The 24,644-nt window shown below is 41.8% G+C and overlaps 2 protein-coding genes across 5 annotated transcripts; both read left to right on the top strand.

The window, feature by feature from the left end:
* Positions 1 to 884: 884 nt before the first annotated feature.
* Positions 885 to 10,488, top strand: LOC123506555. 4 transcript variants are annotated; one of them, XM_045258750.1, is made up of 9 exons: positions 1,681 to 1,826; positions 5,063 to 5,145; positions 5,472 to 5,592; positions 6,202 to 6,210; positions 6,580 to 6,789; positions 7,229 to 7,426; positions 7,875 to 7,889; positions 9,219 to 9,367; positions 10,127 to 10,488. In XM_045258750.1, exons 1-9 carry the CDS (start codon positions 1,823 to 1,825, stop codon positions 10,187 to 10,189), a joined length of 852 nt encoding a protein of 283 aa, XP_045114685.1. In that variant the 5' UTR covers positions 1,681 to 1,822; the 3' UTR covers positions 10,190 to 10,488. The 4 variants fall into 4 exon arrangements, with proteins under 4 accessions (XP_045114686.1, XP_045114688.1, XP_045114685.1 ...); XM_045258751.1 differs by lacking the exon at positions 6,202 to 6,210 and having other exon boundaries at positions 885 to 1,826; XM_045258752.1 differs by lacking the exon at positions 7,875 to 7,889 and having other exon boundaries at positions 1,682 to 1,826.
* Positions 10,489 to 10,611: 123 nt separating this feature from the next.
* On the top strand, positions 10,612 to 12,074 carry LOC123506556. Its single transcript, XM_045258754.1, has 2 exons — positions 10,612 to 10,873; positions 11,417 to 12,074. The coding sequence occupies exons 1-2, from the start codon at positions 10,612 to 10,614 to the stop codon at positions 11,608 to 11,610; spliced, it is 456 nt and encodes a 151-aa protein (XP_045114689.1). The 3' UTR covers positions 11,611 to 12,074.
* Positions 12,075 to 24,644: the final 12,570 nt, after the last annotated feature.

The following is a 24,644-nucleotide window of genomic DNA, read 5'->3' as shown; positions in this document are numbered from 1 at the left end:
TCCACTGTGGCAACTCTCGGCTCATCTTTTTAATGGCTGGAGATGCTCAAAACCTTGACCTTGAACCTGGTGTGTGTGTGTGTGTGTGTGTGTGTGTGTGTGTGTGTGTGTGTGTGCGTTCAGCAAAAGCTTCTCTTAACTCTTGGATGTGTTCATATAGTAACCAACGCATTTATTTTTTCCTTTATGTGAGTAAATGATTCAGAAGGAAAATTTACTTATATTTGTAAAATGTTAAAGCATAATTTTATGAGCATGTGTGTGTGTGTGTGTGAATGTGTGAGTAATGGCACGTCACGTCTGTGTGTGTGTGTGTGTGTGTGTGTGTGTGTGTGTGTAATAGCACGTCTGTGTGTGTGTGTGTGTGTGTGTGTGTGTGTGTCCACGACCACTGCTCGATGACATCATCCTCCTTCTCCTTCTCCATCTCCTTCTCTTATCTTTCCTTCTTTTCCTTCTCCTCCTTTTTGGCAGATTTAATAGCATTCTTCCATTTCTTCTTCCTTCTCCTCCTTTTCTTACTCCTCCTTCTTGGCAGACTTAATAATACTCCTCCATTCCTTGGCCCCACCTCTTCCACCATTACCGTCCCCACCGCCTCTTCCTCTTCCTCCTCCTCCTCCTCGTACTCAATCCCCACCATTTCTTTCCCCTGCCCCCTTCCTCCTCCTCTGTAAGCATGAGTCACCTTCATGTCCCAAGGAACAGGTCCCGGCAGGCGGCAGCTTCTGCGTGCACGAACAAGTGTGGTGTTTGAGCTCCGTACGTGCCTCCCCTTCAGTATCTATGTGAGGACGCCCATGACGGTACCTGAGGGTAGGTTCGGTTCGATAGATGACCAGGTGAACGAAGATTAAAGCGACGTTAAGCATGTTTTTTTTTCTTTGTTTCTCGTTTTAGTTGCTTGCGTTGTGTGTTATTGTTGCGTCAGCGTTTTATAAGTCACACATCTCTTGCTGACGTCCAGATGAGGTTGTTTACGCTAGCTGCCACGTGAGGGCCGCGCTGGGCAGCGTGCATGGCGGCGGCAGACTGATTACATGTACAATGAAAGCAGACATTTGGGAGGGGAAGTTCTTTGGCTCGTCCTTCACCGCAGCTGTTGCCAATCCTGCGGGAATTTCCGTCAAGAGCAAATGACTACTCAGAAAAACTGGCTAAAAGAGTAGCAGCGAGCAAGAGCAGGAGGAAGGGCTGGAGGTGATGGTGTTTGTATTTGCTGCAGTTGAATCAGAGTGTCATTTGCCTTAAGTAAGCCGTGCATGAAGGGGTGAGCAGGTGAGGGGTGGCGGGAAAGGCGAGGCGGTGGTAACAGCAGCTGGAGCCCCGCCAAAGCCGCCTTGCCAACCCTCCTGCCGCAGGTTTGTTGTCTAAAATATCCCCAGACGGTGAACTGACAGAGCGGGGTGGTATTTAACATCCAGCAGGAACACGGACACGTCTGCAGGTGTCTGTGCTTGTGGGTTCATAGTCCTGGGGGCAGAGAGCACGTCACCGTCACGCGGCGCTACATCGCTCCTTGCAGGAAAAGTGACAAGTCAAATAAAATCCAAACAAGATCAGTGTATCACTGAATCCTGAAGGGCTCCTTGTATATCAATCTTATATGAATAATAGTTACTTTAAGTTAATTAAAATAGTGACATGTCCCGGATGAACTGCCTGACAACCGTATGGGCGTGGAGGAAAGGCTGCGCGCGCACACGTAGCGGTGGTGACGTAGTGAACAGTGTAATATAAGGCCGCGAGGAGTGGTGGGCGGCCCTAAGTTGTTGGTGCTTCTCCTGTTGGTGCAGTCCCTGACCCACGACACACCGAGATCATGGGTGAGACTTTGTTTTGAGCTGGTCACTTTACAGATTCACAGATGATAACAAGGCAGCGATAACCAGTAACGTAACGGAGGTTTGAGTAGTTATAGCTAATATTACTACTTAATTTTATACATATATTGTCTTCAAATACGGTGTTGAAGTTATCAGGTGGTGAAATATGTAGTGTTGAAGTATAGCGATTATTATCTGGGTGATTAGTTATCAGTGCTGGAAAACTAATACTTATAAACAAACAGTTATCCACCATCATCACCAAATCACCATCACTACTACTATTACTACTACTACTACTATGTACTACCACCACCACTACTACTACTACTACTACCACTACTACCACTACTACTACCACCACTACTACTACTACTACTACTACTACTACTACTACTTAAACTACTACTACTACTGCTGCCTGTCCTGTTTGGGCTTGTCAGACTACTGTGTTTAAAATATCAAGCTTTTTTTCTGAGCTTTGCCAGGCTTGACGGTTTTACTTAACGAAGCCGGTTGACATTTCCCTCTGTCAGGCCCGCCCACTACCTAGCAACACGAACCCCGCCCCTTCCCGCCCACACCAGGCTCATTGCACCACTTCTTACTTGTCTGCTTCCTACACTCAGAATGCACCGAGCCACTTGAATCGTGCTGTAGTGGTGGTGGTGGTGGTGGTGGTGGTGGTTTGGGAGATATATAAATAGGAATTGCAAAGATGTATAGGAAATTCGGGGTATGACTAAAGTAAGTTAAATAGAAAGTCATTATAAATAGGAGTTGTGAAGATGCACGAGTGAAATAGAATGTAGCAATTTAAAATAGTTATTAAACAGGAATTACAAAGATGTATAGGAAAATAAAAGTTTGACTAAATAAGTTAAATAGATAGTAGCAAATTGAAAATACTATCAGTAGAGATTGTAAAGATGTACCGAAAATTGGAGATATGACGAAAATGTGAAATAGAAAGCAGATATAATTATAGGTGGATTTAGTGAGAGATAAATATAAATAGTCACAAAATTATACAAAAAATGGTGTGTGTAAAATACGCCATAAAAACAAATGTAGAAAAAACGTGCAGGAAGTAAAAACTGTACGTGATTTCTGCAGCTTCTGACTATGAAAGCATTTACTCTTCACGTTCTGCCCTCCCGCCTATTAACACTTAACACTTCCACCACACAAGTATGCTACAGCCTTAAGACATTCCCCGCACATTCACACTTACACACACTCATGTCCGCTCACACCTCATCCATTTCTATTCTTATCAATCCCTCTGCGTCCACCATTAAACAGAGACCAGGCCGCACCGCCCGTACCCAGCCCTCACAACCCGCCCACATTCCTTGACGTAATCCACCCAGTCTATCGTTCACTTAAGTAGTCATGACATCTACATCCGCCCGCCCATCACGCCCACACCCACTTGTACATCCACATCACGCTCCACACCCATTTCATTCCTCACCATCCCATCTTTACAACCCATTCATCCTTCCATTTTAGCCCCAACACCTATATCCGCCCATTCCCGCCCATTTACATCCATTCATACCTGTTAGTTGATTCACGCCCACGAGACACGCCATTCTAGTCTTCACCTACGCCCATGGTTCTCTCAAAGCGGCGTGCCCATGTCTTGCCCATCCCACGCTTCTCTCACGCCCAAGGTCACGCCTCGCCCACACACACACACACACACACACACACACACACACATTGACCGAGGTGCAGTCATGAGGGGCTTCGGGGGAAAGAAGGAGGGAGGAGACTTAGAAAGGGAAATAACTGCGCATGACCGTGTGTGTGTGTGTGTGTGTGTGTTTTATATACATAAACGTATTTGAGTTAAGTATAAGCAGGGAAGGAAAAAAAAGATGAAACTTTTCCGAGAGAGAGAGAGAGAGAGAGAGAGAGAGAGAGAGAGAGAGAGAGAGAGAGACAGAGAGAAGCGGAGACGAGCATGACTATTTTTTTCTTTCTCCATCTTACTTAATCTCGCTCTCTCTCTCTCTCTCTCTCTCTCTCTCTCTCTCTCTCTCTCTCTCTCTCTCTCTCTGGCGATTATAGTAAAAGAAATAATTAATACTTGTGATGATTAATGAAAATGTCACGGGAAGGAAGAGATGGAAGGAGAAAAGGAAAGAAAGAAGAACGAATGGAAGGAAGGAAAGAAGGAAAGGAAGGAAGAAGAATAGAAGGAAGGGAAGGAAGAAATGAAGGACAGAATGGGAAAGAGAAAAAGAAGTGAAAGAAAGAAGGGAAAGGAAGAAAGGAAGGAATGGAAGGAGGGAAGGAAGTGAAAAAAGGAAGGAAGGAAGAAGAAATCGATGTGTTTAGGCCTTGGATAACGAAAGCAATGAAGGGTACAGAGAGAGAGAGAGAGAGAGAGAGAGAGAGAGAGAGAGAGAGAGAGAGAAATCATAGGAGCGGTAGGATAATAGGATTCCAAAATATCCGGTGACGTCACTATGGAACAATCTAGACTTAGCAGAGAGAGAGAGAGAGAGAGAGAGAGAGAGAGAGAGAGCACTATCAAGTATGAAAAAATATAGATATAAAAATGAACACATCGCATCTGTATTAGTGAGTGTGCGTACGTGCGTGTGTGTGTGTGTGTGTGTGTGTGTGTGTGTGTGTGTGTGTGTGTGTGTGTTCTAGCGGATGCGTGTGCGTGTGCATATGCGTGCACAGGTTCGCCCTTGGGTGCATGATCTTGCGCAAAGGATAATGCACTCAATGAACGTAACTCACTTATATTGGATAATTCTTCGCCCCCTCTCTCTCTCTCTCTCTCTCTCTCTCTCTCTCTCTCTCTTTTCTCGGGTCAAGATTTACTGGTTGCTCCCTCACAGACTCCCACATCCTGACCGAAAACTTCTCCCACTCACACGTGCACTATTAACACACACACACACACACACACACACACACACACACACACACACACACACATGGGCTGGACAAGTGTCAATTCTCTTTACTGCAATAAGTGGTGCTGCTTTCATGGGTTGAGACTCTTCACCCTCGATACCAAATGAGAATACTGCACTGATATTCCTTTCCTGATAAACGTAACAGTTACCATAACTTACTAACTTGAGCGAATCGTAGATTTAAAATACAGCCAAGAGTTACCTACGTACATGTTCACATAGGCCTCTCCTCGCGTCACTACCCGCAACAGCTGCCTTATTAAGTCAACTCATAAGCCTTTTCCCTTTCAGCTGACGAAATTCCCGCCCTGGGCACTGATGAGAACAAGGAGTACCGCTTCAGGCAACTCCACGGCAAGACTCTTCGCTTCCAGGTAAGGCTTAAATATCCACGCTTCACTTTACAAACACTTCTACGCCGCACCTCCACCGTTTAAAAGGCTTCAGCTGAAGTGATACCTATTTTTAAGGATGTGTTTTTACGCTTCTAGTGACATATTATTAAGATTTCTACATTGTTAACAGGAGGAAATTGGTCATAAACTTCCTAATCATCTCTGTGGCCTTTAGAAATAGTCATGGTGAGATAGCAAACAATTTCTGAATGCCTTGTGCAAGAGATGTTGTTTGCTCAATACCACCTTATTCCATTTTAATTTAACTAAACTAACTTTCTCTTCTTGCACTCGTGGCCACGCAGGTCAAGACGGCGCACGACTGCCATGTGGCATTCACCTCCGCCGCCGAGGAGACCGACCCGATAGTGGAAGTGTTCATTGGTGGCTGGGAGGGCGCCGCCTCTGCCATCAGGTTCAAGAAAGGTGAGCGTCGTGAGGGTGAGGTAGGGAGTGGCTTGTTTCTGAGTGCGTGTGGTAACGGTGTGTGAGTGTGGGTGGGTATGTGTGATAAATGTGAAGAAGAATTAAGAAATGCTATATGAAATGTTTGAAGACAGTGAGGATTTAAAGGACTGTATTTCACTGCGTCTATTCTGTAAATAAAGACAGAAAATCCTAAATCTTCATTACTAAAAGAAAATAGGAAGGCATAGCAGTGGTTAAATACTTATTGACAGCGAAAATGCTGGAGACAAACAAGGCGTAAATTCAGAAAGACAGGAGAGAAGAAATTAAAGAATGTTGAACCATGTAGAATAAACATTAAGGAGTGCCGTGTGTGTGTGTGTGTGTGTGTGTGTGTGTGTGTGTGTGTGTGTTCGTGCGTGCGTGCGTGCGTGCGTTTGTACGTGTGTGTATGTGCGTGTGTGGGTGTGTGCGTGCGTGTGCGTGTGCTGTAACGTTTATTCCTTACCAGGTTAGTCTTAATAATCAAATATCATTAAGAATATAAACGAAAGGTAGAGGTTGCATAAGCACAAGTCATCTTACAATCTTTCCTAATCCTCCTCTCTCTCCCACACGCTGCCTCAGATGGGAGCAGTAAGTGATTCTGAGATGCACGGTAAAATAAAACATGCTTGTATACTTCCTGAACACATTTACTTCTTTCCACATTAAAGAAAAAAAAATTGCATTCATAATGTTGGATATTTTTTTACTATTTTTTTCTTTTTCTTGGAGGGTGAACTGGCAGCTTCAGTGGATTTTTTTTGGGCTGTCGTTACCGTAGGTGTATAAGTATTGCTACGTCTTGCATCAAAATATATACACTAATAAATCAATGTAACGAGTAAATCCTACAGTATAACTCTTTAGAATTGCTGTGTAGGCCTACTGTCGAGTTCGGTACAATACTTGATTCCCTTTGTAAACTCTGCGTCACTTCTCACTGATCCCAATATCTCACAGCTGACGATTTGGTGAAGGTGGACACTCCTGACATCGTGACCGAGGCGGAGTATCGCGAGTTCTGGATTGCCGTGGACCATAACGAAGTGCGCGTGGGTAAGGCTGGGGAGTGGGAGCCCCTTATGCAGGCGCCCATCCCGGAGCCCTTCGAGATCACCCACTATGGCTACTCCACTGGCTGGGGCGCGACTGGATGGTGGAAGTTCCTGAGTGAGTCTCGATGGCATGAATTTTTTCGTTTAGTCTCCCTTCAATCTCGTTTTCTTTGTATTGATATTGGTTTTCCTATAAATCATCTGCTATTATGCCATCCTCTCTCTCTCTCTCTCTCTCTCTCTCTCTCTCTCTCTCTCTCTCTCTCTCTCTCGTTTTCTTTGTATTGATATTGTGTTTTCCTAAATATCATCTGCTATTATGCCATCCCCTTTCTCTCTCTCTCTCTCTCTCTCTCTCTCTCTCTCTCTCTCTCTCTCTCTCTTCCAGCGCTGATCTATTCATTGATAAAGATTCCAGAATACTTGAAATAAACGTCTTTCATTCCTTCCTTGACCTCTACCTGACTTTTTAATTCACCATCCCTCTGTTTTACCTCCTCTCTGACTCCATGGACTCATCTCCCCTCTCTCCTCTCTCTCTCTCTCCCTTGCAGATGACAGGGTACTCAGCACAGAGGACTGTCTCACCTACAACTTCGAGCCTGTCTACGGTGACTCTATCACCTTCAGCGTCGCCTGCAGTAATGACGCACACTTGGCCCTCACTTCCGGCGCCGAGGAGACCAGTCCCATGTACGAGATCTTCATTGGCGGCTGGGAGAACCAACACTCCGCCATTCGCCTCAATAAGGGTGAGTAGCGAGGCATGTCACAAGTCAGGCATCATAATTATTAACCATTTACTCCTGTGGTTGTCTAATATTCAGATCAGATCAGAGCTGTGTGTGTGTGTGTGTGTGTGTGTGTGTGTGTGTGTGATTTTAGTTAGTCTTTTTTGTATTTTTGCATATCTAAATTTCTAGTTTTTTTTTTCCAGCAGGTCCAGTCCAGTCTTGTGTAGGTGCAGTTTTGACTTAGTGCGTAGTAACCTCTCCTTATCGTAATGCAAATTCCCACCGCTTTTTTTTATATTTTATTTTTTTTCGGTGGGTGTCCATTTTGTATACCAGTATTAGTGAAATTCCCTTTTTTAGTAGTGGTAGTGCATAGTTTTCCCCATTTAGAAGAATAATCAATAGGTATGTTTTCGTTTAATGCATTGCTGTTTTTCATCCCACTTCTTTCCTCCCGCGCCTCCAGAGGGAAAAGGAACCGGTAATGTGAAGAATTTATACTGTGCATGCTACACTCGCATCATTACTTGCCTATACACCACCGCTTGTCAGCACAAATGTTTCTCCTTTGTTTCTTGCATCAAATAAAAAAAAAAAAAAAAAATTCGGTCTCATAATCAATGTAAAAAAAAATAAATGAAAGCTTCTCAGACCTCTCTGCCAAGATATATACATACATTTGTTATTCTGTTGCTTATTTTTAAAGGACATGAATTTATCTATACACTAAAGAGGCGTAATTTCTGTAATGGTATAGTGGTCTCTTGAATAAGTTACGAAATAGTAGAATAAATGCTTTTCAGAAGATGCTATAAAGACTTGGAAGTCATTATGTTGCTATGGTATACTGGTCTCTTGAATTAAGTTGCAAAATAGTGGAATAAATGCTTTTCAGACAATGCTATAAAGATTTGGAAGTCATTGTTACTATTTTTTTGCATTTATACAATTATCTATAAACCCGAGTTAATTTCTAGAGCAAAGAAGCATGCATGGACAGATAATGCACGGGTTGGAGGATGAATCAGGAGCACAAATAAACGTATAATGAATAGTGTCTGAGAATAAGAGTGGTGTGAATTGTGGAAAGTTCACAGTATGAGGCGGGGAAAGAGAGCAAAGTATAGTGTGAGCTAAGATAGGCGGACACTGTAAGGGAGACGTGACAAGGAGACCATACCACGATCTGAAGTGAAGGAACTGGACAGATTTTAAATGGAAGGGTAGGAGTAATAATGAAGTATGACAAAACCGTGTTGGGAGACATTTGAGGCTCTTGTATGCATGAATGATAGACTTACTGACAACAATGGCACTTCGGCAGGATTCTTCAGAGACGACAAAAGGACAGGAATAAACAAAAACGGACAGGAAGAGACATACAAACTAACAGAAACATACAGGAACAAATTGACAGACATTGAAAAAGCGGGGATAAAAGACAAAAGAGTAAAGAAAACGGACAAGAACAAGAATTAACCAGAAAGACAAATAGAATAATAAGAAACTTGACCAAACATAACTTTCAGAAAAGACCAACAGAGGCAGACACAGATGAGACTAGTACCTGCATTCTTAAACGCTTTGCTCTCTCACCCTCACTACCTCCAAAGGCTCTAGTTGAAGATACTCGTGTTTTAGAGAATATTTCCATGTTTTTGGTAATAGATTAGCAACATTTCTAGTTGTCTCTGTGGCCTTGGAAAATTGTTGTGGTGAGATAGCTAAGTGTTTTTGAATGCGGGTCAATAGCAGACCACGAGAGCCGCGCGGGAGTACCGGTGACGCTAACTCTTCGTGATACACCCAGGTGACGATATGGCCAAGGTGGAAACTCCCGACGTGGTGTGCTGCGAGGAGGAGAGGAAGTTCTACGTGAGCTTCAGGAACGGCCAGATCAAGGTCGGCTACATGGACACTGACCCCTTCCTGGAATGGACTGACCCCGAGCCCTGGAAGGTTAGTAGAGGTCAAGTAAGGTCTTCTATCAGTATGTAAGGTCAAGAGTGAGTAATGTTTTAAAGGTACAAAGTCAGATGAGATATTACTGATTTTTACATTTTTTAATAAGTAGTACTGATCAAGGGCATAAATCATAGATAAATAAAAGCTCCAATGATGCGACAGTTCTCAAAAAAGAGGTCAGACACTATCTGCAAACACTGAGGAATAAGTATCTTGAAACCTCTCGCTTGATAGTTTACGTCACACGAGAGAAGAAATATTGAAGCAGCCAGGAAGTTCCGGAGTGTATCAGCGAAAGGGATGCATGATTGATTGAATATACTACTTAACAACTTGGATTAGACGGGTGGACAATATACGAATGAGTGAAGGTTTTTATCCATCTCCTAATTAGGACTGGTGAAGGCATCAAAACTGCAAACAAGGCTCATTAAAAGTGCCAGTGTACAAGTCCATAAATACTATAGTGAAGTGTCTTTATAACCTTCCTCTTGAAATGATGTTGACATAGATAACAGTAAGTCGACAAAACCGCACTCGTTCATGGTGAGGATCATGGAATCAGTAAGGGAGTCTGAAATTTGGAGCGAAGAGGGAAAATTATGATGTGCTGTTGAAGGTATTAGCGGTTAGATGGAGAAAAATCAAATATCAGTTAATTATACACACTGTTTGATCGGCTCAGTTAAGATTGGTGAGGATTACAAGAGCAAAGACTAAAAAATTCAGATACTAAGACAATCTTTTTTCCAGATCACCCATGTGGGATATTGCACAGGCTGGGGTGCTACAGGCAAGTGGAAGCTGGAAATCTAAGTAAATATAAGTGGAGTGGTGGTGATGTCAGACCGCCATACGTGATGTCAACACCGCCACCACTGCTACTCTGCCGCCATGTTGTCCGCCACCTATGCTACGTAATACAGCTTACATCCTTGTCTTCGTTTTGAGTTTATAATAAAATTTCCGAAGCCAGAGAAGCACTGCGAAGGTGAAGCCTCGTGCAAACACCTGTTGCTCCATTAACCTTCACATGTCCTCCCGGTCAAGAGAGTCAAGAGGAAGGGGTATTTTTCATACTTTGTAGCTTCACGTCATTAAAAATTAAAACACTACAATTGTCTTTTATGTCTGAGTCTTGGTATATTTTATCAGAAAACTACCACTGTTGCTGCTGTACCGAAGTAACTGCATGAGATACTGGAGTGCAAAGATCCAAAAATGATCCGACAGGGGTTATGGTTCAAAGATCCAGTTCAACTTCCTTACAACCTATAGCTACCTACCCCTTCATCCCCCATCTTGTCTACGCCTGGCTTGCAAGTTTTAAGTACTATTTCTACAAAAGGCACAAGGAAGACAAGAGTACAAATCCCTCTCTCACCCAGGCAATAGTCAAGTTCCCTCGACGGTGGAGGTTAACCATTGAGGCATGTATTGATAACCTCCACGTGATTGACAACCGCAACACAATTGCAGGATACTATGATTGCTGTGAAGGTGAGTGATGAACGGCTACTGGGGGTGGGTGCCGGCCGGAGGAGCTCTGAGGCGGCCACGGCTGGGTGAAGCGGAGGTAGGGGGTGGCTGATGGGCCTAGGCGGGTCTAGGCGGCAAAAGATCCATTGGTGTAATGGTGTCTAGTGTATGGTGTGTGGTGGTGGTTGTGGTGGTGGTGTGGTCAATAACTTATATAATTTGTTCAAGCCTGTGTTATGGTATGGTGTGATGGTGTGGTGGTGGTGGTGGTGGCAGGGACTGTGGTGATGGTTGTAATGGTGTCTGGTGGTGTTATTGTGGTGATGGAGTTTTGTTATGGTTGTGTGGGATGGTATTGGTATTATTAGTGGTGGTGTGTTGTGGTTGTGGTGTTGTTGTGGTGGTGGTGGCTGTGGTGATGGAGCTCACTATTTTTTCACAAAGGTAACTGGTGTGTGTGTGTGTGTGTGTGTGTGTGTGTGTGTGTGGAAAGGACACACACACACACACACACACACACACACACACACACACACATTGTTTATGCTTTAAGGTATCACACAGGCAACTTGACTGGCATCTGTTGTGCGTGTGACAGGAAGAGCGCTCCTTGTCACCGCTACCACCACCAGCACCACCATCACCACCACTGCTACATGCCAATTATGCTGTCTGTTGCGCGTGTGATAGGCAGAGCGCTCCTTGGCACCACCACCATCACCACTACCACTATCTGCCACCAGAAGAGCCCCCTGTGACAGCGTCGGCAGTGTTGAGGGCGAGCGGACAGAGAGGAGTGAGGAGTGAGAAGAGAGAGGGTTTGAGTGGCGGGAAATTCGGCGGTATTTTTTGGTGGTCACATCTCTTTTTAAGTTGCAAAAATCAATATTTTGGGAAATAAAAATATGAAATTGAAACATTTATAGTACTTTTTTTTTATTGCAGTTAAGGATTTGAAACTCACATGATATAGTTTTAACATATGAAGAGGAAGCACACAGTTTCCTTCATCTCTGTTTGTTGGTCTACAAAGCCCTTTAAAAATATCCTATTTGACAATTTTGTGTTTACGGATTAAGTGATTTAGTCCACATTTCTTAGTCGAAAGCGATGTTCTACAGTTTAAAGTCAACTAATATTTATTCTAAAGATATTTCATTAAAATGATAATATTATTTAACTGAAAGAAAAACTCTCTCTCTCTCTCTCTCTCTCTCTCTCTCTCTCTCTCTCTCTCTCTCTCTCTCTCTCTCTCTCTATATATATATATATATATATATATATATATATATATATATATATATATATATATATATATATATATATATATATATATATATATATATATATATATATATATATATATATATATATATATATATATATATATATATATATATATATATATATATATATATATATATATATATATATATATATATATAATATATATTTGACGATTTGACGATTGCCGGGAAAAATATAAAAAATATTTGTTACCCATTGAAATTTTTCATTTTCTATCCTGTCAATAGAAATACTAAGAGATTTAATGGCAGACTGCCCTGCCCTGCCTTGCTCTGTCCTGCCCTGCCCCGTGGCGGATCCAGGGAGTGTGGATGGATGGGGCTGATGCCTCGCAAAACTTTTTGTTCATTGTGAACTAAGATGTGTGTGCATAGAAAAAAAATGGAAAAAATAGCTAATAAATAACATAAATACCTTGTTACTATCCAGACCCTTCTATTCCCTTCAACTCCTTTCTTCCTCTCTTACCTCGTCTGTCCTTATTCTTTCCTTAATGCACCACTAAGTACACGCGTTAAGAATTCAAACTCATCCATCCTGCATTATTCTCCATCACTTTCCGGAATTCCTTCTGCTTCATTCTATCTTTCCATCACCCTACCTCTCTCTCTCATGGCCTCCGTGTTTCCTGATTGGTTAATTCCTTCACTCCTTCACTCTGATTGGTCAGTGATAGTGGCTTGTCGTGAACGAGCGTGATTGGTTAGGTTTTGATAATGACGTATAAAAAGTTCTTTGAAAGTTAGAATTACTTGTGTTAGAATATGATTGATTTAGTTTGTTTTTGTCTTATTTGTCTCTTTTTCTCTCTCTTACTGATTTTTCAAGCTTATTTGGCTGAAATGATTAGAATATACGTATGTACACACTCACTCACACACACACACACACACACACACACACACACACACACACGATAATAGAAAGATATCAAATGTAAACTATGTTAAGCTATATTATGAAGAGAAAAAGGATGAAGAACCAGAAGAACATGGACATGAATAAGAGCAAGAACAAGAAGAACAAGAACACGAAGTAAATTAGTATCAATACACTCATAATTAAAAAGAAAACTACTATACATTTCAGCGGTGGACAAACGGTGTTTTTTGCAGATATCTTCTAAACGAATCGTTGGATGAGTATGATATTTCAACACACTACCTTGAACATCCGTTCGTGATTTATGGTTAACATACCACAGTGCTATATGTGTTATGTGAGGAGTTTACTGAGTGATATTACGCCTAATCCAGTCATCATATCAAAGGTGTTATACAGAATCGGACGAGTGTGGGGTACTCGTCTAGCCCCTCCACCACCACCACCACCCTGAAGAACCCCCAGACCACTCCTTCTCTACCCCAGTATCGCATGACCCTCTTCCCCGCTTCCTCTTCACCCCTATTCACACCATCAGCCTTCCACCTTTGATTTTTTTCCCTATTGTAATTACATACGTATAGGTATAATAGTTACATACGTCAGTATGTACATACATATCATACATTAATGATATTATTTAATACAATTGCTGGTATATGTGGACATGAAAACCAGAGTGGGTCAAACGACCGTGAAAGCAATAGCTAATTCCGCTGTTAATGGCCGTATAGCTGGATAATAAGCAACGTATCTAACAACAAAATAATATTATATATAAACTGGACCACTTTTTATGATCAATAGGTAGACAGTACGCAATAAGAGTATCAACTTTTCCTAACAGTAGAAGGTCCAGGTCACAGGTAATTCCAGCACATCATGTTCACATGGTTGACCATAACGACTGCAAACATGGCTCTTCTATATACTACACGTAAACGTGCTGTTGTACAGTAATTATCAACGTGAACCACTTCTTGCCTTCATGAAATTGTACCATACTCGTTAATAATCATATCTATACATACACACTTACAGAACATTATAATGTATAAATACAGTGGTGGGAGAAGTAGGGAGGGACACAGGAGTGAGGGAGGCGAGGAGCTAGGGAGAGGAGAGGAGGGATAAAGAGGGCGAGAACTTCCGAGACGGGGGAGACGTAGTAGTGGTTAGGAATGGTTTGGGTGGGTGTGTGGGGGGGGCACACTTTCATTCGAATGCGTCAACATGACTCGTCGGCTTTGTGTTATTTTTCACGAGTAAATTCCTCACATAACACATATAGCACTGTGGTATGTTAACCATAAATTACGAACGGATGTTCAAGGTAATGTGTTGAAATATCATACTCATCCAACGATTCGTTTATGAGATATCTGCAAAAAACACCGTTTGTCCACCGCTGAAATGTATAGTAGGTAGTAGTATCTAATATACTGTATCCAAAATCATAAGAGAGACTGATCTAGTAGTAATGTGAAATACACAGCAGTTCACTCTCTTACAACCTATCTACCCTCCCCTTTATTTCTGCTCTTGTCCACGCCTGGCTTGCCAGTTTAAGTTCTATTTCTACACAAGGCACAAGGAAGGCAAGAGTACAAATCCCTCTCTTACCACAGGGTCTTGAAAATACAACGGTCAAGTTCCCTCCACGATGGAGGTTAACCATTGAGGTATGAATTAATAATTAACTTATATGGGTTTGACAACCGCTACACAATCACAAGCTACTGTGCTGGCTGTGGAGGTGAGTGATGAACGGTTACTGCATGGCTACTTAGAGAAACGATTACGCTGAACTTTTTGCGCTGACGTGGATCGTTTTGTATTACAACAACAACAACAACAACAACAACAACAACACCAGCAACATTGTCCATGAGCTGCCACTTAGTAGAATATCGTTGTTAACATTCTCAAATTCTGTGATTTATTTTCGTTCCTTCTTGGCTTTAGGTTGGTCAAAGATGGGCAAACGACATTCAAGAACAGACATGATTACGCGTGTGACTTCCTCAATCCCAGTAACTTGTTCAAACACCAGTTGTAACAAGGAATCATCGTTATGATGCCTACTCTCACCCACGACTCGCTGTCCTACAAAAGCGATGACATTTGCACCGCGTCAAGTACCCTTCTCCTGACATTCTACTGTATAGAGAATTTCATTGTTCTTACTGTACAAAGACACATATTACAGCAGCACCTGGGACATCGCATGTTTAGAGCTATCCTTCACAGCGGCACACACACACACACACACACACACACACACACGGAAGTAGGTATGTGAGTGTAGTTAGATGGGTGTGTGATTAATTTGATAGGTATGTCGGTGGATGGGTAAGTGAATAGGTGAGAGGAGGGAGTGTGGGTGAGTGGAGGGTGTGTGGGTGTGTGGGTGAGTGTATGGATGAATGGAATGGTGAGTGGTTGGGTGGATGGGTTTAAATTAGTGAGTAGGTTGGATCAGTAGCTAATGGATGGATTGGTGGATGGCATAGCGAGTGGTTGTGGGTGTGGATGGGTAAGTTAGCATGTAGTGGATGGGAGGTGGATGGGTTGGGTGTGGTTCTGAAGGTGGGTGGGTGAGTAGAGGCGGTAGATAGATGGATGCAAATAAAGTAATCGTAGTTTTATATCATTATAATTTCCAGCACGTAATTCAATACATAACAAAAAATAAATTAATTAATACTCATAACTGAATAACTCATTCTAAACTAATTATACAAATAATAACAATAACAATGATATCAATAACAACAACAACAACAATAACAACAACAATAATAGTAATAGTAACAATAATAGTAATAACAATATTTACTACTACTACTACTACTACTACTACTATTATTGACAAAATCAATGACAGTAATGAAATATTAGTAACACTTGATCAAGCAACTTAACAGGAATTTCAAGTAAAAATCCAAAATAACTATATATAATCTAAAGCTACAAATATTATATCTATCTGGTTTCTTTTCTACCTCTTCCATTCCTCCTTCTCTTCCTTTCATTCTTCTTCTCATCTCCTTCTTTCTTCGCGTCCTACGGAAGAAGAAAGGTCACAGAAGGTGTTTGAACAAGAGATGAGATGTGAAGTTTGCAGTAGAGATGATAGGTAAAGAATGACAAAACGAGAATGTTCATTGTGGAAGACGGGGAGGGACAGTTGAGGGAGAGTCACTTAGGAAGAGAGGACGGTTGTGTGGAAGGAAGGTTGTGTCCAGCTGATGGATGGAGGATTGGAATTTGTGAGGCACTAAACAATGACTTCACTCGCAAATTTCAGGGAGATCAGAAGTCAAACGGTAATGCAAAAAAAAGATATATCAAAGTGTAAAAAATATATTAAGGTTTTTTCCTCCCACTCTCCTGAAATGGGAAACCGTTGATGGCGCTTTTGTCACCCTGGAAATTTTTTTTTCTTTTATTATTATATTTTGTTTTATTTTGATATGCATTTCTTTTTGTACATCCTTTCCATTCATTTTATTTCATATGTTTCGTTTAGTGTGTGTGTGTGTGTGTGTGTGTGTGTGTGTGTGTGTGTGTGTGTGTGTGTGTGTGTGTGTGTGTGTGTGTGTGCATGTTGGCCAGTCAGGGGCATCTGCAGGGACACGACTCCCCTCCCAATGTCTGACAAGACGACGGGGAGGGCGCTGGAAGAGAGGTGACAGGTGAATTGATAATGTAGACAGGTAAACAGTATTCATTTGCAGGTGATTCTGTATAGAAGCTAATGTGTTATCTTATATCGTAAAAAAAACAACACACGCACACACACAAAAAAAAAAATTGCCATGGTCTTTATTTTATCCTTTCGCTGCTGCACAATTTACTATGTCATTATTTGTAACTTGTTTGACATTCTCTTACTCCATGCATTAGATAATCATGTAGCCAAGAAAATAAGAAAACTTTCAGAGAGAGAGAGAGAGAGAGAGAGAGAGAGAGAGAGAGAGAGATTAAAAGCTCGTGTATATTGACGTAGAGGCTTTTGAAAGTAGTGGAGAAGGGCGGCAAAAGTGTTTTAAAGTGAGGGCGAGCCAGAGCAGACTGGTGCCACGAGTGGTGGGGCCAGTGCCTGTCATGTCCCCCCCTCAGAATGACCCCAACACACACCCTCTCAGTCTGTTCAATGAAATAAAAGCAACACACACACACACACACACACACACACACACACACACACACACACATCACCATCTATACAAGAAAGATGAGACACCACACACTTATGAATATAAAAATATTTAAAGAACGAATGATTAAGGCTGCTGCGATCAACAATATAATTAAAATGAGAAAAATTGCACAGAAGATATTGATCAAAACCAAGAAAAGTACGTCTCTCTCTCTCTCTCTCTCTCTTTGAAAGTTTTCTTATTTTTTGGCTACATGATTATCTAATGCATGGAGTAAGAGAATGTCAAACAAGTTACAAATAATGACATAATAAATTGTGCAGCAGCGAAAGGATAAAATAAAAACCATGGCAAATTTTCGTTAAGGTACAGAGACGGGCACGAGTGAAGTAACCTACAGTCACTGCCTCTGTGTCTTGCCTTTGCCTCACTCTAAACTCTCATCTGCTGCTAAAAATCAGTCACTTGTCAGATTTTGTATGAAGGTTCTCCGCGGATCACGGGACTTAAGACTGAGGGAAAAATGGAAAACGGGAAGGAAATGCAGCTTACTTGGCCTTTGACCACAGACTTTTCCTAGCTTATCCCTTCGAGTGTAACATGGAAAATTAAGAGAAGCTGAAGTGTGTCCTTATCATGGTACACCAGACACTGCTAGGTAGAAGATAGATTATGATAGTTTATGGTTAGGGTAGGATAGGTTTGTATTCATATCCTTTGGAGTGTAGCTTGGTAAACTAATGCAGCTTTGTATTGCTGGTGTCATGATCCACTATACATTGCTAGGTAGAAGACAGGTTTGACTAGGTGATGGTTAGGTTACAATAGGTTAGGTTTACATTAATTTCTTTTCCAGTGCAGCTAGATTTTGTCTGTCCTAACAGGGGTCCTAAGGGGGCGAACGCAGGGGGCGGTCCGCCCCGGCCGGCACTTTTTGGGAGCGACAATTTTTGTCGTCACAGTTGTCAATTTTACCTCAATAGACTTAGATGTACTACGATTAGTAGGCCTAAGCAAATATTCTTGATACATAAGCCTAGTTACGTAAAAAAAAAAAAAAAAAAAAAAATATATATATATATATATATATATATATATATATATATATATATATATATATATATATATATATATATATATAGTAGTAGCAACAATAATAGAAGTAGTAGTGGTGGAGTGGTGGTGTTGACAGATTGCACACACACACACACACACACACACACACACACACACACACACACACACACACACACACACACACACACACACACACACTTGAAAAACTCCAAAATTAACACACTCACACACACGCCACATTTACCAAACCTTCACCACAACTGCACACATTTTGCAAATGTCTAAAGACACTCCATATATTACTAATAAATGCTGTTAATTGTTGCACATCGCAGAATTGAAGACGATATTAAACTGAATATTTTCCTGTTCTGACGACTAGTAATTATTACATAACCACTCGTTCTTTGAAATTTGTTGTGTTTAGAAATGAATAGCTAATCTTCCAGATCTTGTGATGTCGTCAGTTGAATAGAAGTAATCCTATAGGACCGATTTTTTCGATGGAGGGAAAGATACAGGCATATAGACCCACTGCTTACCTTTGCTTGATGGTTGTTACATTAAGAAACAAGCGTAGAGTAACAAGTAAGACATCTCTGATGAAAATGTCATATTATAGTTAACGAGCAGTTAACAGTGAGGAACCAGCAGGATTCACATTACTTAATTGATACCTAATTATATCATTCTTATTAATACTAATATAAGTATAGGACAAGTTGTACTACCTATCTATGCAGTAGTATCAAATCCACTCTGATGGCAGACTTTCTCTTTCAAGTAATAAGCTAGTTAATAGGCGACTGTGGCTACGCAAAGACAGACAACAGCGCCACGGTGCTGCCAACCCTCCCACTCCCAGAGTCCCAGTCCCAGTCTTCCAGTACTCCTCAGTCTTTCGTGACGACAGGAGGTGCGAGAGTTTACCACATTTAAAAGCCTCCGGTTGATTTACCACGGGATTGTGAGAGTGTTTTTACGATTCTAGTGACATATTAACAAGATTTCTACACTCAAACGGCTCGGATTGAAGTGACTCGTACGGGATTTCACGAGTGTTTTTAAGGTTCTGGTGACAATAACAAGGCTGCGTTGGTGTCTCCGCGTCTTCAATTCATCTTATTACTGGACTAATCCACGAAACGAATGACAGAAGCAGGACTACGTTATCAAATTGTTTATTTGAGACCAGCCAGCCAAGGGATAACTCAGGATAGATCATCAAATGCCTTTCGTGTTTTTATTTGAGGTAGAGCTGGGGGAGGAGGTCCATCGACGCCAGACCCCGCCGCCATCTTACATCTCACTTATCAGCCATTTCTAGCCTTATCTCTCAGTATTATACGCCTGTCTTGCCACAACGTGCAGCCACATTACTATGCTTTCATATCAACTATTGAGATAGACCCCCCACGGACAGGTTTAAGTTTAGTGAAGGTTTAAGTGAGATATAGGGGGGTCGACCCCTCCACTTCCCCGCTGCCATTGGATATGCCTACCCCGGCCCGCCCAAAATCCAGGATTATTTTCTTTAATTCCTGGACAGTTTGTTTGAGCTAAATAGGAAAATTTGATGCTTTCTACAAGTATCTGGTTGTGTTTGAAGTGTTTTCCGTGCGTGTGTGGGGCGCAGCATGTTGTTGCTGGCGTTGTTTTTGTGTTAAATAAGGCTGTTTTTTGGCGCCAAATTTTCAGGGTCGTCTTGCGAAAATTTTTACTAGAGGCAGTATCAAATTGTTATTGTTTTCAAAAAATAGTTGATGTGTTTTAAAGTGTTTCGCTTTCCTGGTCAGCGGAATTAGTGGAAAGTGGAATTGTTTTCTAACGATGTTAATGTTCCAATAATGTTTTTGTTGTTACCCGTGTGAATTATTTATTTCTGGCTCCAACTCTCTCAAAAGTGTTGGAAAAGACTGCTCATATTCTTTAAAGAATGTTTCGTTTCTTTGAAATGAGAATGGGCGGACATTTAAGTTTTTATTAAGGTGGGTTAAGGTTCCAACATTTTATTTACAGTCGTTTTAAAAGATCTTTGATATTACTAGGGTTTGGAATCTCTACATATTTTTCGTATTAATTAAAATATGTGCCAACTCAGAATATGTAAAGAATTCGAGTCTGGCGGCGTTTTTTCGAGATGTCATTTTCAAAATTATTTACGTAACGGATATAAGCCCGCTAGGAAAGGCCAGGGCTGTGACGTCATCAGACCATCAGAGCAGGCCGTGACGTCATCGGCCGACCGGGCCGGGCCGTAAAGCCACTAAGGCGGGAGCATTCCAGATGTCCTCCCTTCCTGGCCCTCTTCGTCCATGTCTAACATGATTTGCTGTTGTGTGTGTGTTGGCCTGTTTTTCATTTGACAAAAGGTGTGTGTGTGTGTGTGTCTGTTTTTCATTTGACATAAGGTTGTGTGTGTGTGTTGGCCTGTTTTTCATTTGACATAAGGTGTGTGTGTGTGTGTTGGCCTGTTTTTCATTTGACAAGGTTGTGTGTGTGTGTGTGTGTGTGTGTGTTGGCCTGTTTTTCATTTGATATAAGGTTGTGTGTTGGCCTGTTTTTCATTTGACAAGGGGTGTGTGTGTGTGTGTGTGTGTGTTGGCCTGTTTTCATTTACAAGGTTTGTGTGTGTGTGTGTGTGTGTGTTGGCCTGTTTTTCATTTGACAAGGTGTGTGTGTGTGTGTGTGTGTGTGTTGGCCTGTTTTTCATTTGACAAGGTGTGTGTGTGTGTGTGTGTGTGGCCTGTTTTTCATTTGATATAAGGTTGTGTGTGTGTGTGTGTGTGTTGCCCTGTTTTTCATTTGACAAGGTTGTGTGTGTGTGTGTGTGTGTGTGTGTGTGTGTGTGTGTGTGTGTGTGTGTGTGTGTGTTCATTTGACAAGGTGTGTGTGTGTGTGTGTGTGTGGTCCTGTTTTCATTTGATGGCTAGTTTTCCATTTGATATGAGGTGATTGTGTGTGTCTGTTTTTCATTTGACAAGGTGTGTGTGTGTGTGTGTGTGTGTGTGTGTGTGTGTTGGCCTGTTTTTCATTTGATATAAGGCGTGTGTGTGTGTGTGTGTGGGCCTGATTTTCATTTGACATAAGGTGTGTGTGTGTGTGTGTGTGTGTGTGTGTGTTGGCCTGTTTTTCCATTTGACAAGGTGTGTGTGTGTGTGTGTGTGTGTGTGTGTGTGTGTGTGTGTTGGCCTGTTTTCATTTGACACAAGATTGTGTGTGTGTGTGTGTGTGTGTGTGTGTGTGTGTGTGTGTGTGGCCTGGTTTTTCATTTTGACATGTGACTGCGTGTGTGTGTGTGTGTGTGTGTTGGCCTGGTTTTCATTTTGACTTGTGTGTGTGTGTGTGTGTGTGTGTGTGTGTGTGTGTGTGGGGCATGGTTTTCATTTGACATGAGGAGATTGTGTGTGTGTGTGTGTGTGTGTGTGTGTGTGTGTGTGTGTTGGCCAGTTTTTCATTTGACAGGTGTAATTCACCTCGGTCGCCTGCTGGTCACCCAGCCAGTCTTTCCCATTACGGAGCGAGCTCAGAGCTCATAGACCGATCTTCGGGTAGGACTGAGACCACAACACACACTACGCACCGGGAAAGCGAGGCCACAACCCCTCGAGTTACATCCCGTACCTATTTACTGCTAGGTGAACAGGGGCTACACATTAAGAGGCTTGCCCATCTGCCTCGCCGCGCCGGAATTCGAACTCGGGGCTCTCGATTGTGAGTCGCGTGTGATAACCACTACAACCACACGGTGTGTGCGTGCGTGTGTTGTCCAGTTTTTCATTTGACATGGTTGTATGTGTGTGTGTGTGTGTGTGTGTGTGTGTTGTTTGTGTGTGCGTGTTGGCCAGTTTTTCATTTGACATGGTGTGTGTGCGTGTGTTGGCCAGTTTTTCATTTGACATGGTGTGTGTGTGTGTGTATTTGACGTGTGTGTGTTTGTGTGTGTGTGTGTGTGTTGGCCAGTTTTTAATTTTTTTATTTGACATGGTGTGTGTGTGTGTGTGTGTGTGTGTGTGTGTGTGTGTGTGTGTTACCCAGTTTTCTATTTGATTGTGTGTCTTAGCCAGTTTTCTATTTGATTGTGTGTGTGTGTGTGTGTGTGTGTGTGTGTGTGTGTGTGTTGGCTAGTTTTCCATTTGATATGAGGTGATTGTGTGTGCCTGTGTGTGTGTGTGTGTGTGTGTGTGTTTGGCCAGTTTTTTATTTGACATGGTGTGTGTGTGTGTGTGTGTGTGTGTGTGTGTGTGTGTGTATGTGTTGGCTAGTTTTCCATTTGATATGAGGTGATTGTGTGTGTGTGTGTGTGTGTGTGTGTATATTCCTGTGATCTTCGTTGTATAGATGGTAATGGTGTGTGTATGTGTGTTTCACTGTTTGATCTGCTGCAGTCTCTGACGAGACAGCCAGACGTTACCCTACGGAACGAGTTCAGAGCTCATTATTTCCGATCTTCGGATAGGCCTGAGACCAGGCACACACCACACACCGGGACAACAAGGTCACAACTCCTCGATTTACATCCCGTACCTACTCACTGCTAGGTGAACAGGGGCTACACGTGAAAGGAGAGACACCCAAATATCTCCACCCGGCCGGGGAATCGAAACCCGGTCCTCTGGCTTGTGAAGCCAGCGCTCTAACCACTGAGCTAACGTGTGTGCGTGCGTGCGTGCATGTGTGTGTGTGTGTGTGCGTGTGTGTGTGTGTGCATGCAACGCCTCCACTACTTTCAAAGGACTCTACTTCTACGACAACATACACATTCTTTTAATGCTGTGGCCTAGTGCCATATTCTTGATACACATAGTAGTGCCTTCTATACTCAATGAAAAAGATGTAATATATATATATATATATATATATATATATATATATATATATATATATATATATATATATATTTTTTTTTTCATGTATTACTTTTGACAAGGGCGGCAAACTGGAAGGCCGCTGGCCGCCCGGGCTGCAAAAATACTATCTTCTTCCCTGTGTCCTAATACTCTATACATTGCAAGGAAATAGACTTATATATTAATACATATAGGACACTGACATCATAATCCCTCCTTGCCTCGTCTCACCTCGCTCTTCTTAACACAAATATCACTATTCTTGCATGCGTTTCTATATTTCAATTCCTCCAGCATTGCGCACTGTCTTTTTCACTGATTATGTTCTGTTCTTTTTCCCAGGTGGAGAATTGAGCCTCGTGACATGCTGCATTAACAACCATGCCAGTGATATCGACAGATATGACATCAACTTCATAAATATTCTGTTATTAATTTCATATACTTGCAGATGGTACGCGAGAGAGAGAGAGAGAGAGAGAGAGAGAGAGAGAGAGAGAGAGAGAGAGAGAGAGAGAGAGAGAGAGAGAGAGAGAGTGTAGGAGGATCAGTATATTAGTATGGTAAAAAAAGTTATTATACCCATTAGGAAAGATTTAAGTGGGAAAAAGGGGAGGAGGAGGAGGAGGAGGAGGAGGAGGAGGAGGAGGAGGAGGAGGAGGAGGAGGAGGAGGAGGAGGAGGAAGAAGAAGAGATAAGAGGAAGAAGAGATAGGAGGAGGAGGAGGAGGAGGAAGAGGAAGAAGAGATAGGAGGAGGAGGAGGAGGAGGAAGAAGAAGAGAAAAGAGGAAGAAGAAGAGAAAAGAGGAAGAGAAAAGAGGAAGAGGAGGAGGAGGAGCAGGAGGAGGAGAAAAAAAAGAGCATTAATATCTTCTGTAGGAAAATGAAGTAAAAAGAGCAAGTAAGTCAATAAAAAAAAGTAATGAATGAATGAATAATGAAGAGGAAGAAGGAAAAGAAGAAAAGGTGATAGAAAAAGACAGAAGAAATTTTTAATACATATGAAATCAAAGAAATGGTAAAGATTTTGGTATCAGCAAAATAAAGAGAAGTAGAGGAGGAGGAGGAGGAGGAAAAGAGCCGGAACTTCCTCCTCCTCCTCCTCCTCCTTCTTTCCCCAAATTTATTCTCGGTTCGTAATTAACTTCTAAGGTAGCTGCTCCTGGAGGGCTAAAAATGCTAAGTCTGCCTTCTAATTGCCTTATTTTTTCCTCTTCCAGTTTCTATATGTATTTCATTCCTGTTTTGTAGATTTCCAACATTATTCACATTTTCAGTCTTTTCATATTTGGTTTGTGACATTTAGTTGGTCTATATATTTTTACTTTTCGTTTCCGCTTTATTGTTGCATCCTGTCCTCTCCCTTCATTCATTTCCTTTCCTGTTTCTCCTCAGTGTCATAAGTTATTTTGATTTCCTCTGTCATTTGTTTGTTTTCCTTCTGAAGCATCATTAACTTATCATTGCCTCCTTTTCTTTTCTTTTTTTATTTTTCACATCCACTTTATT

Source organism: Portunus trituberculatus, chromosome 20 (genome assembly GCF_017591435.1).
Source record: "Portunus trituberculatus isolate SZX2019 chromosome 20, ASM1759143v1, whole genome shotgun sequence".
Lineage (NCBI taxonomy): Eukaryota > Metazoa > Arthropoda > Malacostraca > Decapoda > Portunidae > Portunus > Portunus trituberculatus.
The sequence above is the reverse complement of the archived record's forward strand: the minus strand, read 5'-3'. Positions and strand labels throughout refer to the sequence as shown.

Excerpts from the sequence above, each read along its gene's own strand:
- LOC123506555 (XM_045258750.1), top strand. Across the intron at positions 6,790-7,228 it reads TGGATGGTGGAAGTTCCTGA|ATGACAGGGTACTCAGCACA; the intron begins GTGAGTCTCGAT and ends TCTCCCTTGCAG. Across the intron at positions 9,368-10,126 it reads CTGACCCCGAGCCCTGGAAG|ATCACCCATGTGGGATATTG; the intron begins GTTAGTAGAGGT and ends TCTTTTTTCCAG.
- LOC123506556 (XM_045258754.1), top strand. The coding sequence starts at position 10,612 with ATGGTTCAAAGATCCAGTTCAACTTCCTTACAACCTATAGCTACCTAC. Across the intron at positions 10,874-11,416 it reads ATACTATGATTGCTGTGAAG|GCAACTTGACTGGCATCTGT; the intron begins GTGAGTGATGAA and ends GGTATCACACAG.